Source organism: Hippocampus zosterae, chromosome 14, assembly GCF_025434085.1.
Source record: "Hippocampus zosterae strain Florida chromosome 14, ASM2543408v3, whole genome shotgun sequence".
NCBI classification, from domain to species: Eukaryota; Metazoa; Chordata; class Actinopteri; order Syngnathiformes; family Syngnathidae; genus Hippocampus; species Hippocampus zosterae.
Genome location: NC_067464.1, coordinates 13,470,379 through 13,483,894, shown reverse-complemented (window position 1 = coordinate 13,483,894; position 13,516 = coordinate 13,470,379). Strand labels below are relative to the sequence as shown.

Genomic DNA, 13,516 nt, shown 5'->3' with positions numbered 1-13,516 from the left:
TCTAATCAAAAGCCTCATCAAACATGAATATGACACGATTACTACCTTAATGACATGTTCATTTCTGTGATGGTGTAGATTGCAGTGGTGTAACACTTCACAACATCATACGGAGCATTTGGAATAGTTTGACCCCCTCACGTAACCAGATATGGCATTTTGAAATGTATAGTGTGGGCCTTATAATTCCTCATGGGGGAATTCAACAGTCACTGAAGTTGTACACTCTCGCCTGACTTCAATGCAAGCAGTATTGGTTCGCTTCACACTCAGCGATAGTGTAAATACAAGTTTGAACGCCGGTCTATCTCTCTGTGCCATGCGACTGGCGACCAGTTCAACCAGTGTCGTCTCTCTTGCCTGCAGTCAGCTGGGACAGATTCTAGCTCCCCTGAATAGAAGGGGAAATAGAAATAGAATAGAAAGTGGCCACACAAATAACCAGACAACACATATATGTAGGCATGCAAGGAAAGGTGTCAGAATAAAAAGAGTGTACCAACAGTGTGTGCCCGTTGAGCGAGGGATGGTCGCGTCGGTGCCTTTCTTAAGGGCTTCTTTACAATCGTCAGGAGGGATACTTGCTTCCCTGTTACAATGACTTCTCAATTTGTCATTTATAAACAACTGCAACTACACAACATTCAACACTGAAACATCCGTGGTAGATCTGTACCCACTCCATGTTAGGACCTCTCCTGTTCATCTCAAAATGCTTCCATTGGGCCGAAATTTTGAAACTAACAAATACCTTACCCTAACAACGCAGAAGACACACAAATGTATATTTGACTAACATCAAGAGATCGGCTCAGTCACTGTTTCCCTGCATTATGCAAACCAATGACTGGTTTCAGCAAAGTTTCTCCAGCAAAACAGAAATGACCGAGTTCTTTAAGTTTGGATCCCAAAACAGAAGAGAGAGTGTGAGCTCTCATCTTCTGTCTCTCACTCTTGTTTTCATTCTGGATTCAGATTTAAATTTCCTGAGCCACATTAAATCTGGAACTTCTTGTTGCTTTTTACCATTAATAAAATCAACAGGGTCCGAGGAATGATAATGCACCGGGAGTTAGAGATAGTAGTACATGCTATTATGTTCAGCAGATTAGATGAACCATCTATTCACAGGATTTCTAATAAACTGTCCGTCATCTGCAGATCGTTCAGAATGCATCTGCAAGAGTCCTGACAAAAACCAGGAAATACAACCCTATAACACCAGTTCTAAAATCTTCACACTGGCTACCCTGTTAAGTCAGAGAATTTAATTCCAAATCTCTCTGCTGGTTTGTAACACTTTCTCTTGATTAGCACCGAAATGCTTCTCAGACATGCTTGTCCCATATGAACCAACAAGAATTTTGACAAAATCTGGGGCTTCTGATGGAGCCAACCCAAAAGTCAGAAGTAAATATGATGAAGCAGAGAGGTACAGATGAGAAAATCTGTACCCCCCCCCCCCCACCCCCATCCCCACCACCACCACCATAAAAGACTCCCACATATCAATAAAATATCCTTCCTGTCTTCTCAATCTCTTCGGAAGCAAAATATAATAAATTACAACTTTTAACAGTTGAATAGACAGTGCGAGTGCAGGTGGCGAATAAACACATTGTCTATTCAGCTTTAGCCTTTACTATAACAATGTTCGAGTGGTCTTTTTTTTTAAACAGCACCTGACTCAATTCAGAGGCCAGCTTCACTGCAGGCTTTTCAAATATTTACCCAGCACATGATTAAAAGGAAGCTTTAACATCTCAAACGCATATCTACGATCGCAGTAATCAAAAAAGTGAACGCAGCGAGTGGAAAAAAAGAGTGGGGGGGGGGGGGGTGGTGACAACAGGCTCGAAGAGGCCTCCTGGCTGCAGCTGTATGCTAATGAGGCGCCGATGCTTCCCGTACAAGCTGGGGCAGCACGCGCCGCCAAGCAAACGCTGCACATGCGCAGTAGAACCAAGCTGAGGCCTCAACAGCGGCCCACGCGCTGACTTCCAAGGAAATTAGCATGGCAGAAAGAGGAACTCCTTAAAATACCATCAAGGTCTCAACAAAGCTGTGATATGAAAAGAGTATCAACAGAAATGACCGGAGTCGGTATTGACAAAGGGAAAGTGAGAAAGATTGTAAAAATAAAATGTATAAGCAAACAATTAAATAAAAACACATGCAGTAATGTTTTAGAAACGGGAAATAACTACATAAAAACAAAACCAAACTCGAAGTGCTAAATTTGAAAAAGAATTAACTAAAAAACAGCGGTATGTACCTGTAGTCAAGTGACATAAACCCACACACACTCACGCATGCACGCACACACACACACACACACGCCCGCACACACAGACGCACACACGGGCCCATTGAGAGGAAGGCTCAGCTCCGATTGTGTAATTATTTGACTTGGTCATACTGCAGCTTTATGCAAATGAGGGGAACAATGTATGACGATGGAGTTTAATTCCTCCCTGGTTTGTTGACTGAAAGGGGAAAAGAATGCTCTCTAGGCCAAGTGGCGCACCGCAGCCTACATTAAATCTTACAGGAGGGGGGGAAAAAAAACGAAACAACGTGGAAAGAAAAAAACACACATATACATATATATACACACATACATATACACACGCACATATATCTATCTATCTATCTATATATATAATTTTACCACATTTTTTTCACATCAACTGCCATACATCCAAATACACACTTAATAAAATGAAACCTTTTTAGTTTATATTAGTATATCTGGAATATTTTTTCCCTCGACGTAGTTGCATAAAGCGCAATTGAATAAAACTATATCAAGTGAACGTTGCTTTTTTTTAAATCATATTTTGGAGGATTCAAGTTTAAATTCGGGCAACATATTTCTTCTTTTCTTTTGTTACTTGTACGTGGCGCACTGATGAATCCACGTATCACGAGTCACACTGTGAACCAAAATTGCTGAGTGCACAAGTGCCTTGAACAGGAACAAAAAAAAGGGGGGGGGGGGATAGTCAATGCTTTTTAAAGATGGGCAGACGTGGCTATTGTGCGCAAAGACCAGAGGGTCTTCTTATTACTTATGTATGCAGCGAGATGTCTGATTTATAGCTGGGGTTAAACTACCGAGAAAGACACGTGCCTAAAAAAAAAAAAAAAGAAAAAAAAGGGCTCCGCCACCCACACCCTCCCCCTACCTCCTTGTAGTGTTGACTGATAAAGAAAAAGGCCCATAAAAGTAGTTTGCCGATAGGGCTGCGCGTTAACGGCGCGTTAACGGGTGTTGCAGTGCGTAAAAGTGTCCGCATGTAACAAGCAGGAATGTGTTTTTGGATAGTCTCAACCTATTTTGATTCCATGTTGGAGATTTCCTTCAGCAAATGCCCCCCCCCCCCCCCGCCCCCCTCAAAAGAGAGCCACAAAAGCCACGGCGCGTGTGCATGTATGGAGCGCCATCAGAGCGTAAAAAGAGGAGGGCGCCGGCGTGTGCCTCCGTCTGGGAGGGGCTGGGCGCGCACATTAATGCAATAAACCGCCAGTGCATCTGCTAAGCTATCTGCACACCCTCCAACGAAATCCACCAAAAGCAGGGCTCGGGGCTCGGGGCCCTCCCACACGCCACTCCACTGGGATCACACAGCCGTCTGATTGGCCGAGGATGCGGCAACCAGGGGGGGCGAGAACAATAGCATCATTCCGCCATAAAAAGAGTGGAGCTATGCCTTCGAGACGAAAACATTTCAGCAACAGAAGGCTCCAAACAACGGGCAGATAAAGTCCCTGCTCGGTCGTCAGGTGTTCCCATATTTCGAAGCACCCTGGATACTCGACACCGCATTCGCATCCTCCAAGTGCCTTCACGCCGCTCCCCGCAGCCAACATGCCCAAAGGATTCCTGGTAAAAAGAAACAAGAAGTGTGCACATGTTTCCTACAGGACTCGGTCAGACGAGGACGACCTCCAGGAGCCCTGCACCCACCTCACCCGAGCTGCCTTCCCGAGTCAGATCCAGCCATGCCTGCCGCCGATGTGTGGGGCGTCCAGCCCGGCTCGCCCCACGGTGTCTCCGGATCTTGCGGTAGCCGACGCGCCGGTGCCAAAAACCGAGAAGCCGGCCCAGTTCGGCAACCCCGAGACGGTGTGCCAAGCCCTGTACAGCCCGACCCGGCCCATCAGCAAGGAGCACGACAGGGCGTATTTTGAACGTAGTTTAAATCTGGGCTCGCCCATTTCCGCTGAATCATTCCCGACACCTGCTTCACTCTCCGGCCTGGATCACCTCCTGTACGCCCCGGTCGACTTGAAGATCGGCACGAGCAACAGCAGCCGAAGCGGTACGACGAGCATCAGCACCAGCAGCAGCAGCAGCAGCAGCGCCGGCAGCGGCGGCGCGCTGCCCGCACTGAGCAATCGCATCGCCGGGACCAAGAGACCGGCGGCCGACGGCACGGAGCGCAAATCCAAAGCCGCTCCCAAGAAACCCAAAGCCATCCGCAAGCTCAACTTCGAGGACGAGATGACCACCTCGCCCGTGCTGGGGCTCAAAATCAAAGAGGGTCCCGTGGAAGTGAAGCCCAGGGCGCACGCGTCGGGAGCCAACAAGCCTTTGGGGGAGTTCGTGTGTCAGCTCTGCAAGGAAGCCTACGCGGATCCCTTTTCCCTGGCCCAGCACAAATGCTCCCGCATCGTTCGGGTCGAGTATCGGTGCCCGGAGTGCGATAAAATGTTCAGTTGTCCCGCTAACCTCGCCTCGCACCGCCGCTGGCACAAGCCGAGAACCGGCGGCGCCCCGGCAGTTCCGCCCCAGTCGACGCAGGGCACCAAACCCGAAATGGCCAAAATGGCACCCGCGGGTCTCAAATCAGCCTCCGAAGAAGCCAAAGACGCGAGCGACAGAGACACCCCGAGTCCGAGTCTGTCCGAGTCCGGTTCCGACGACGGTTCGTACGACTGCCACTTCTGCGGGAAGAGGTTCAAGCGCCAAGCATACCTAAGAAAACACATCATGGGACACCAGGTGGTGCAAAAGAAAGTTCTGGAGGAGAACGGATTCCCGTTGGAGCAGGTGCCGCCACCTTCATCCTCGCCCGCCTCCTCCTCCTCCTCCTCCCCCCCAGAGGACGCCTCGAACCAAAGTCCCCTCAATCTGAGCCCCGCCGACCGCCTGCTGTGTCCCGTGTGCGGCGAGAGTTTCACCAGCAGGGCGGGCCAGGAGCGACACCTGCGCCTCATGCACTCGTCCCAAACGTACCCGTGCAAGTACTGCCCCGCCACCCTGTACAGCTCTCCGGGACTGACCAGGCACATAAACAAGTGCCACCCGTCGGAGAACCGCCAGGTGATCCTGCTCCAAATGCCCGTGCGGCCCGCCTGCTGAACGTAGAATTTGTGCCTTTGGACAAGGAGGAAGAAGAGAACCAACAACTCAAGGAAAGTTTGAGGGGGGGTTCGAAAGAAAAGAAAAGAAAACAACAAAAAAAGTTTGTCAGTTCCAAGTGGTGTCTTTCCCCCCCTTTATGCCAATCAGTGATTGTTGAACGCTTCTCTTTCGATTTCAACGAGATACAGTACACACATAGGCCTATTTTGAGACGTTCTTTTCTCAAATTAGTTTACGGAAAAGTTTAGTTTTGACTGTTAAAGGGTATTTTTTCTAGGACAGCAAATGTACTCAATGATAGCTTCTAGACCTAAGAATTGTTCAGAAATCCGTCAAAGCCTTTCTTTCGTTTTTTAAAAACAAACAAAAAAAATATGGATCACTGTAGCTTTGTTTATGAAAGACAAAATGATCAAGTTTGTCTTAATAATGTGTGACTGAAGGATTGTCTGTTGAGTAGAGCCACAAATGCCTTTAGTCTATAGCCCGAAATAGCCTCCATCTCATCCAAATCCCGCTGTACAACTGCCTTAAAGAGTCAACATAGATTATTTTCATTTTGAACGCTGGCACATATTTTAATGCTATTATTATTATTATTATGATTACAATTGAAGATTGTTGCAATATTTTTGTTGTCATCATACGTTTGTTTATTTATTTATTTATTCGAATGATTTTATGTAACTTATTGATGTGATTGTTGTGATTTCCGCCCCCTCTTTGTGAATCGTTCTGACAGTTCACATGTCGTTTAGCCAAATTGACTGTTTTCTTTATTTTCTTGTCTAATTTATGAGTTGTGACAAGTGTCGTGGGTCGGGTTCTAATCATCGAGATCCACAACTCTTGTGAAAAGAAGAAAACAAAAAAAAACACGAAGCTCTTAACTTAGATGCAATCTTTTTTAAGGATGTTATTTTTCCTAAATGTTGGCTTTTATAGCGCTTTGATTGTATGTGCATATTGTTGATGTCTATCGAAATGATAATAAAAAATATTTTGAAAATGACAATTTTTGTCTCAGGGTTGTTTCACTTTCACACTAACATTAAACACATTCATTGAACGAAAATAAATCATTTGTAAATGAATGCACTACCTTTTAGTGTTTAAAACGTGTATGGTTAGGAAAAGTATTTACGCACGCAGATCACAACAACTTCTAGTATTATTTTGAAAGTTATCCACTCAGGTAACCTATAATTCACATTTTAAATCAATTAAACGCACTATGTACACAATTCTAAGCATACATCTGATGCCCAAAGTCAACTGGAAAACTAGTACTGAAATGCTGTATTTGTTGTAATGGGTCAGGACAACGAACACTCGGGGGCCGAAGCAAACAACCAAAAAAAAAAGTTTGATCCCAGCGTTTTAAATTGTATAGTTTTTGGTGGCCCACTTCGTGTCTCATCAGAAATCCCCCCTCTTTTTTGAAAATCACTCCTCATATTTGAAGCAGTAAACCACCTCCCTGCTTCAGTAAAGTCAAGCAGTTCACTTTTTTAACATAATTTTTTTTGCTACAGATTTATCAGGTCAAGTGACCCGCGGGAGCTTTAATCAAGCAACACTTCAGAGATTATTGCGATCGTGACATTTGCTCCGAGTTGTGATTTATACCGCGCTCTGGAAGTGATCTGCTAGCTTCTTTTAAGTAAAAACAAAGCAGCGAGGTGGAGAGTTTGCGTGAAAATTGGGTCTTATGAGCGGGATAACGCCAGGCACACGCAGTGCATCATCAAGAGTAAAAATAAGCCAATAATGATTAAGGACAGGTTGTTTAAAATGCAGTTCTCTGGTGTGTATTTTATATTGTTTTTCGTTTTAATCCAATAATGACTTTCTGTTCGAAAGTGCAGCCAAGCTCCCCTCAGATTTCGAAATCTGTCACTCAAAGCAGAGGTAACACCTCGCCATCACTTGCTAAAGATTGTTCCACAACGGAGAAGCTATTTTGAAGTGTCTGTTTCTGTCAACTCTTCACTAATTTAGTGTTTTCAGACACTTTCAATTATGCGTGCAATTTTTCTTCGTCAGTATTTAGCATGTGTCTGTTTCTACAAGTTTGGACAATAAATGGCAGATCAAGTGAGAGATGAGGAAGAAAATGCACCAGAACGGTGGATCTCAAGTTTTCCAACCCCAACCCACCCCAAATATTACAAAAAATAACAAACGTATTAAACTTTAGATTTTTAAGAAACCACAATTCTTGCTCCAGTCCAAATTTACCTGCTTAAAAACATACCTCATCGATCAGGAGCCTTTCGGCTGCTCCTCCCTCCTTTTCCGCACGCATCGGAGATTAACATCTTCTTACTGCGCATGAAAACAAACTTTGTTGGCACCGTGGTGAGGAAAATGCCACAGAAGCGACGGTCAGCGCTTTAGAAAAAAAATCGCTTCAAATGAAAACCAAACTTGGATGACACTTCCAACGATAAATAAATTCTCAAAACCCGTCTATCAACTGAAACATAACCTGACCAATACATAACGCTGAAGATTAAACTGTGTCAAACATCAGGTAACCCCCCCCCCCCCCACACACACAATTTATTTTTCTTCCCAGGCTTCCAACTGAGTGGCAACGGATGTTGGGGAGCTTCCATTTGCAAAAGTGTCTTAACGTGAATGTCAGTGTCTCACCAGCTATGAACCTCAGCCCACATCCACAGATGTTGTCATTTATAACATCATAATGACAGAGAATGGCTCAGAGGAGCCAGGACGTACAGCCCTAAAAATCTCCTATCAAGGAGTGAAAATGAGGTAACATTAGGCTTCGTTCTCACACAAGTTTCAGGGCTCAAATTACGGTCAAGTGCTTTTCTGGCTTTTTTTATGTGGAAAAAGGCGAGGCACGGCACCCGAAGGTGCCTGGCTCTTTTGCACCTGCACCTCCCAGTGAGGCTCCATTATGCAGGCCTCCTCTAAACGAGGTTGAGCAGCAGGGGGGACAGATGGGAGGAGGGTCAGGTTACCCCAGTACTAGCCAGGCCTGGCCCGGGTCACAAAGCCCACAGTAACGGCACTGCAACACACAAACACGCGCGCGCGCACACACACCCACACCCACGACGGATCAAATCAGAGGTTACCTACCATCAGGAAGAAATTACAGACACACGCTATGCCATACAATTTCAAATTGCATTTAATGAAATGTTTCAATTTTCACCTTTCTAATAAAAGATAGCAGGTCATTAAAAACATGTGATATGTTGACAAAAGACGAAATCTTCAAGCTTTTTTTTTCCTTCCTTGAAACCCCCCTCTTGCTCTTATACAAAGAATATATTACTGGCATTTATCTATTTATATTAAGAAGGTGATCAAGCCCTCAGATTTGACACCGCGTACATACAAGAAACGCTCAAACACCCGCAGTGACACACACACACACACACACACAAAATCACTATTGCTACAATCATTAGATGTTGATTTTAAGTGACTTTTTAGGGGAAGTAAAAATCCTTGATGGTGTCGGGATTTATACATTCTTCCTCTGCCAAATAGACAAAAAGCAGAAACGTCGGCCAGCTTCAAGTAGGTGCATGTTTGCATCCACCAGCAAGCAAACAAACATAGCTGGCGATGTGAGAGGAGGAGTGGAAAAGTAAGGCATCCGAACGCACCAGATGGGGATAAGCTTTGCAGCCTGGGTGGAGTCCTCAGAGGGTACCTACGTGTGTGTAGGGAACACCTGGCTGCCATGGCAACCGGAGAGGTGAGAGCGCCAGCCAGGCTGTTGCTTGGAGGCCTCTGAGAGTTCACCTCAGGCATGCCACGCCAAACTCAAGCTTGTGGATCATGGGAACAAGGAGGAGCCACTTGATTCCATTTGCAGGCAAAGACAAGAGGGAGAAGCGCCGCACGTATAATTAAGAGGAGCAGCCATTCCAAATCCATCTGCTGTTGTTTTTGTTGCGGGTCGCGGGGGAGAGGGGAAAAACACACGCGGCTAAAGAAGACAAGTCGAAGGGCGTTTCATGTTTTGTCTCAAACGACCATGGGACAGACACTCCACGGCCAGTGTGAGGAACCGTCTCATCCGTACACACACTCATCAGTGTATCAACTATAGAACTATCGCCGACACAACACAACATTAGAAATAATTCATCAAATAGGACTCTCTATTTACATCTAAGAAACATACACGAGAAAATAACATTTAAAGCAATATACGCCCCGGAGCATTCAATGCTAGTTGATCCAAGAGACAGGAAAAAAAAAATCAATGGCTTGAATGTTGGAATGTCGATGCCACAGGACAGGGAAACAAATGGAGGAGGAAAGAGACAGCAGGAACTTATTCAATTACCGGACACGAGCCCATGTTAACAACATCACAATGCAATTACAAACGCAGTCTTTTCTCATTCCACCAGAGCTGCATAAATCAAATCATGGCACAATCTATTTGAATCTGTTTAAAAAAAGGAACCTTTGAGTGATTAAAAAAAAAACAAGAAGAAGAATCCAACAACTTTCAGTTCCACTCAAGTTAGAAAGATGTCAGCGATTGTCCACTGTGGCTTCAAAAACAGCAAGTGCAGCTGCGACTTGTGCTGCAGCAAAGGGCGGCTTCCAAACAGATGATTCAAAACTTGTGTTGGGGGCTCCCTACAATCAAGTAGCACCCTTTAACACAAATACAAAAAGAAGGTGGACGAAAGGCAGATATAGGTTTTCAAAGGGAAGTCAGTATTTGGTCACTAATAGTCACCATAAAGGAGCGAAAGGTAAATAAGTCTCCCGTTTCCTAGAAAGATTGGTTTTCCTCAAATGCATTAGAGGACACAAGAGGAAAAAAAAATGACACTGCTCGCCGTCAAAGTGGCTGAAACAGCTTCGGGCTAATGTTCTGCTTAAAGAGGAAACATCGCAACAAAGTGAGTGATTGCCACTTAAATTCAAAATTGCATTGCCCTCCAGTTACAGATTCATGTGCCACGAGCCAAAAAAACAACAACAACAAAAACATGAAACCGTTTCTTGCAGGCAAAGCTTCCAGGCTGCATTTCAGCTCAATTGGACGATTTGCTTATTGCGCTAGTCGATCGGCGGAGTCTTCCTGAGACTCGGTTCCTGGCGGCCCGGGGCATGTTGGGGGAAACCTGGTCAACAGGGTGTGCCGATGTAGCGGCGGCGGAGGAGGAGGAGACTTCAGTGTTTGTGCTGCCGGAGAAGGAACCTGCAAGTGACATGTTTGGAAGGCAGAGAGCGTTAATTTTTTTTTTTTTTAAGTTGACAAAGTGACACAAACATGGTGCTGGCGGTGTGATTCTTATCTCGGAGGGCTTTTTCATGCATGCGGCCGCACCCTCAAACCAAAATGCCCCACTTGAACCACTGTTTGCAGCTAAAACATCGCTTCCCCGGTTTCAGTCGATGGCATGAAGATATTAGAAAGTAAACACGGTGGAGCCTCCAAAGTCGTAAGTAATCTCTTTGGAGAGGCTGGTGGAAACCTACTTTGTTTGGAATTTTTTTCCCCCTCATCATCATTTCCCCTCAAAAATCTTTTCCGGGGTTGCTATCGAAATACATTTATTCATTTGAGAGGTCACACTTCAATACTCGGCGCCCCCACTAGATGGCGGAATTTTAATTCAAGTAAAGAACATTTTGGACAAACGAATGCTTCCATGTTATTTTTTTTGTACCGTAATTACTTCTGCAATTCCAAATTTAGAGTCGTGCCGTCAATGAAGCGTACCGACGTCAACTGGGAAGTTACAGCGGAATTAAGAACAACAGGAAGAGGCCCTAAAATAATGTCCAGCAGTAGTCGTCGTTTCTCCAGTGCAAAAAAAAAAGAATATTTGCCCATGAGTGTCGGATGTGTTGCTGCTAGGGGTTGAACGACGCAATTTTTTTTTTTAACAATACTGTTATGAAAGCTAAACCGAAGTCGATTAATCGATGGTAATATTTTTGCATTGCAGTTCAGCCGTTCCCAATCTTTTTGTGCTTGTGGATAGATTTACATATTTTGCAAGGGACGGTGACAGCTCTCTCATTTTTGGTAAAATATTTTCCACACGCTTGGGAGATGGTACGGCCATGACAAGTGTTTCGATTTTTCATTATCGTTCATTTTTATTTCATTGTGACGTTTGTTTGTCAAATTCAGTGAGTTTCAAGGAGTCTTTCGAACGGGGTTTTTTGGTTTGATTTGTTTTGAATTTTAGTTTTAGTTTTTTTTTTATATGGCGTATTTGTGGGGCACAAGATAAAAATAAACAACCAAAAAAACAAAAAGGTCCGTATTGTTACAACAAAGTAAACTAGAATTCCTAAATGACTATAGCACCTGTTTTCTTCAGAAATTATTACTGATACAAATGCATTAAAAATAAACCTGGAAAGCTCATGTTTGAAATTAATTGATAAGGATGAAAATGATAACAGTTATTTTGAGGCTGTTTTATCTACATAAAATATAGTTTCAGTTCTGGTTATTTTCAAAGCAGTTTCATTTTGATTTCATGTACGTTTCATTTTAGTTTTAGCCATCTTGCTAGTTTTCTTGAGCTATAATAACCTTGGTTGTGAAATGAAACCATTTTTCTTATTACACTGTTTTTGCACGCGCAGCACTGGGTATAACATTTTCATACGTGAACATGAACAGCTTTCACGTTGTACAACTTTGAAGGGCTTTGGAGGTTCCACTGTAAACCATTTTTGAATGTTCATACAATTTCACATGCTCAGGACAGTATAGGTCAGGAAAAAAGAAACTGGCTTCGAGATTGTCAAGTTGCTGAAATGATAAGAAAAGGAAGAAACCATTGTTGCGACAGCTAAGGGAGAAAAAAAGACATCTAGGCCTTGTTGTGGTTTGCCCCCAAAAGCCGCACATCAAGAATTATGGAACCGGCAGGGAGGTGGTCATGACATGTTGGCGAGGACAATCAAAAGTTGTGAGCGACGACCTGACTTCCTCAGTCAACCTGGATCCCTCTGCCTGCCTTTTACCCCATGACGCAAGTTTAAACAACTCCTCGGTTTTGTTGGGAAAGCATCTGGTTGCCTATTTTCTTTCCCCGTTCTTTTATTTGCTGCAGTTTTTTTTTTTAGCAGAGTATCTCGAGTTGCAGCGGCTAAAAGGAATGGCAGATGGCTGGAGTAACAGACACTCAGCAGCACAGTGGACACCAGCAGCATCCAGAGGCCGGCGCTTTGGATAAAACAGTGGGTGTGTGAGGGGGGGGGGGGGGGGCTCCAAACATTCTCCAATCTGCATATGAATATGGAGGGGGAAAAAAAAGGGGATGGGTTCAGCTAAACATGGGGGCGGGCCTTATGGGCAGTTCATATCCTGCATTCCTGTATTATTCGACGCTAATTCCTACAGTAAACACTCATTAAATGCTAAAATTGAATCGAGCACAAAGGCAAATGATAGACAGGAAGAAGTTTCATTAGTTTGTGATTGCGGTGCAGTTCACCCACTTAGCCTTCCCTATCCATTAAGTGGCCCATTAAAACATACCGCTCCAACCAGCAGTATATCTCACAATGTGCTGCTTATTTACTGCGGTCGCTTGTGTGGCCTTATTAAATAACTATGAATTTTCATGTCAAAAAAGTTCCAGTGAGTCAGTGTTGTTGTCATTTAGAGCAGATGATTGCTGACTGCTTCAGGTGGAAACAGCGGTGGGATGTCACAGAGGGGACGCAAAAAAAAAAAAAAAGGGTCGCTCGGTGTCCCACCGGCGCCCTCGATGGCAGTTCAAACAAGGCTTCCTATGACAAAGACGTCTTCCAGTGTGGCAGGTGTTGGTCTCAGAGTCTGCTTCAGGCAAACAGGCACACTCCAACAGGAGGAAATTCAGGGGGAGGGGAGGCGGGTTTAAAAGAAAAGAGAAAAGCGTTTGCAGAGAAAAGAGATAAAAGGCGCTCGGCATGCAGAAGCAAGGGCCAGTAGTGGAGCCGTATTGTTCATGCTGCTACTTAGTCAGGTACTAATTGTCGCCACCGCTCTCAATTACCAGCCTGGCCTCGACAGGAGGACACCCAGCGAACAAACAGCCTGGTTTTCGCTATCCCCTTTCCTTTGTCAGTGTGATCAGTAAATAAAGATTGGTTAGTAGCGGATGGGGAAAAAAAGAAAGGGGG

At 44.6% G+C, this 13,516-nt stretch overlaps 3 protein-coding genes across 7 annotated transcripts in view; 1 reads left to right on the top strand and 2 right to left on the bottom strand.

Annotated features, from left to right (window-relative positions):
• gale (UDP-galactose-4-epimerase) overlaps positions 1–5,921 on the bottom strand; it is a 30,178-nt gene extending 24,257 nt beyond the window's left edge. The window contains exon 1 of the mRNA XM_052086502.1: positions 5,915–5,921. The gene's annotated coding sequence lies outside the window, so the exon portion shown is untranslated. The remainder of the gene's footprint in view (positions 1–5,914) is intronic.
• Positions 3,624–6,380, top strand: insm1b (insulinoma-associated 1b). Its single transcript, XM_052086497.1, has one exon. It carries the CDS (start codon positions 3,872–3,874, stop codon positions 5,366–5,368), a length of 1,497 nt encoding a protein of 498 aa, XP_051942457.1. The 5' UTR covers positions 3,624–3,871; the 3' UTR covers positions 5,369–6,380.
• Positions 6,381–8,519: 2,139 nt separating this feature from the next.
• Positions 8,520–13,516, bottom strand: part of ralgapa2 (Ral GTPase activating protein catalytic subunit alpha 2) — a 93,998-nt gene continuing 89,001 nt past the window's right edge. For 3 of the 5 annotated variants that reach the window (XM_052086487.1, XM_052086493.1, XM_052086490.1), the window contains one exon: positions 8,520–10,583. In XM_052086487.1, coding sequence (XP_051942447.1) covers positions 10,417–10,583 — 167 coding nt within the window. In that variant the 3' untranslated portion in view covers positions 8,520–10,416. The remainder of the gene's footprint in view (positions 10,584–13,516) is intronic. The other 2 variants (XM_052086489.1, XM_052086492.1) reach the window with 1 other exon arrangement.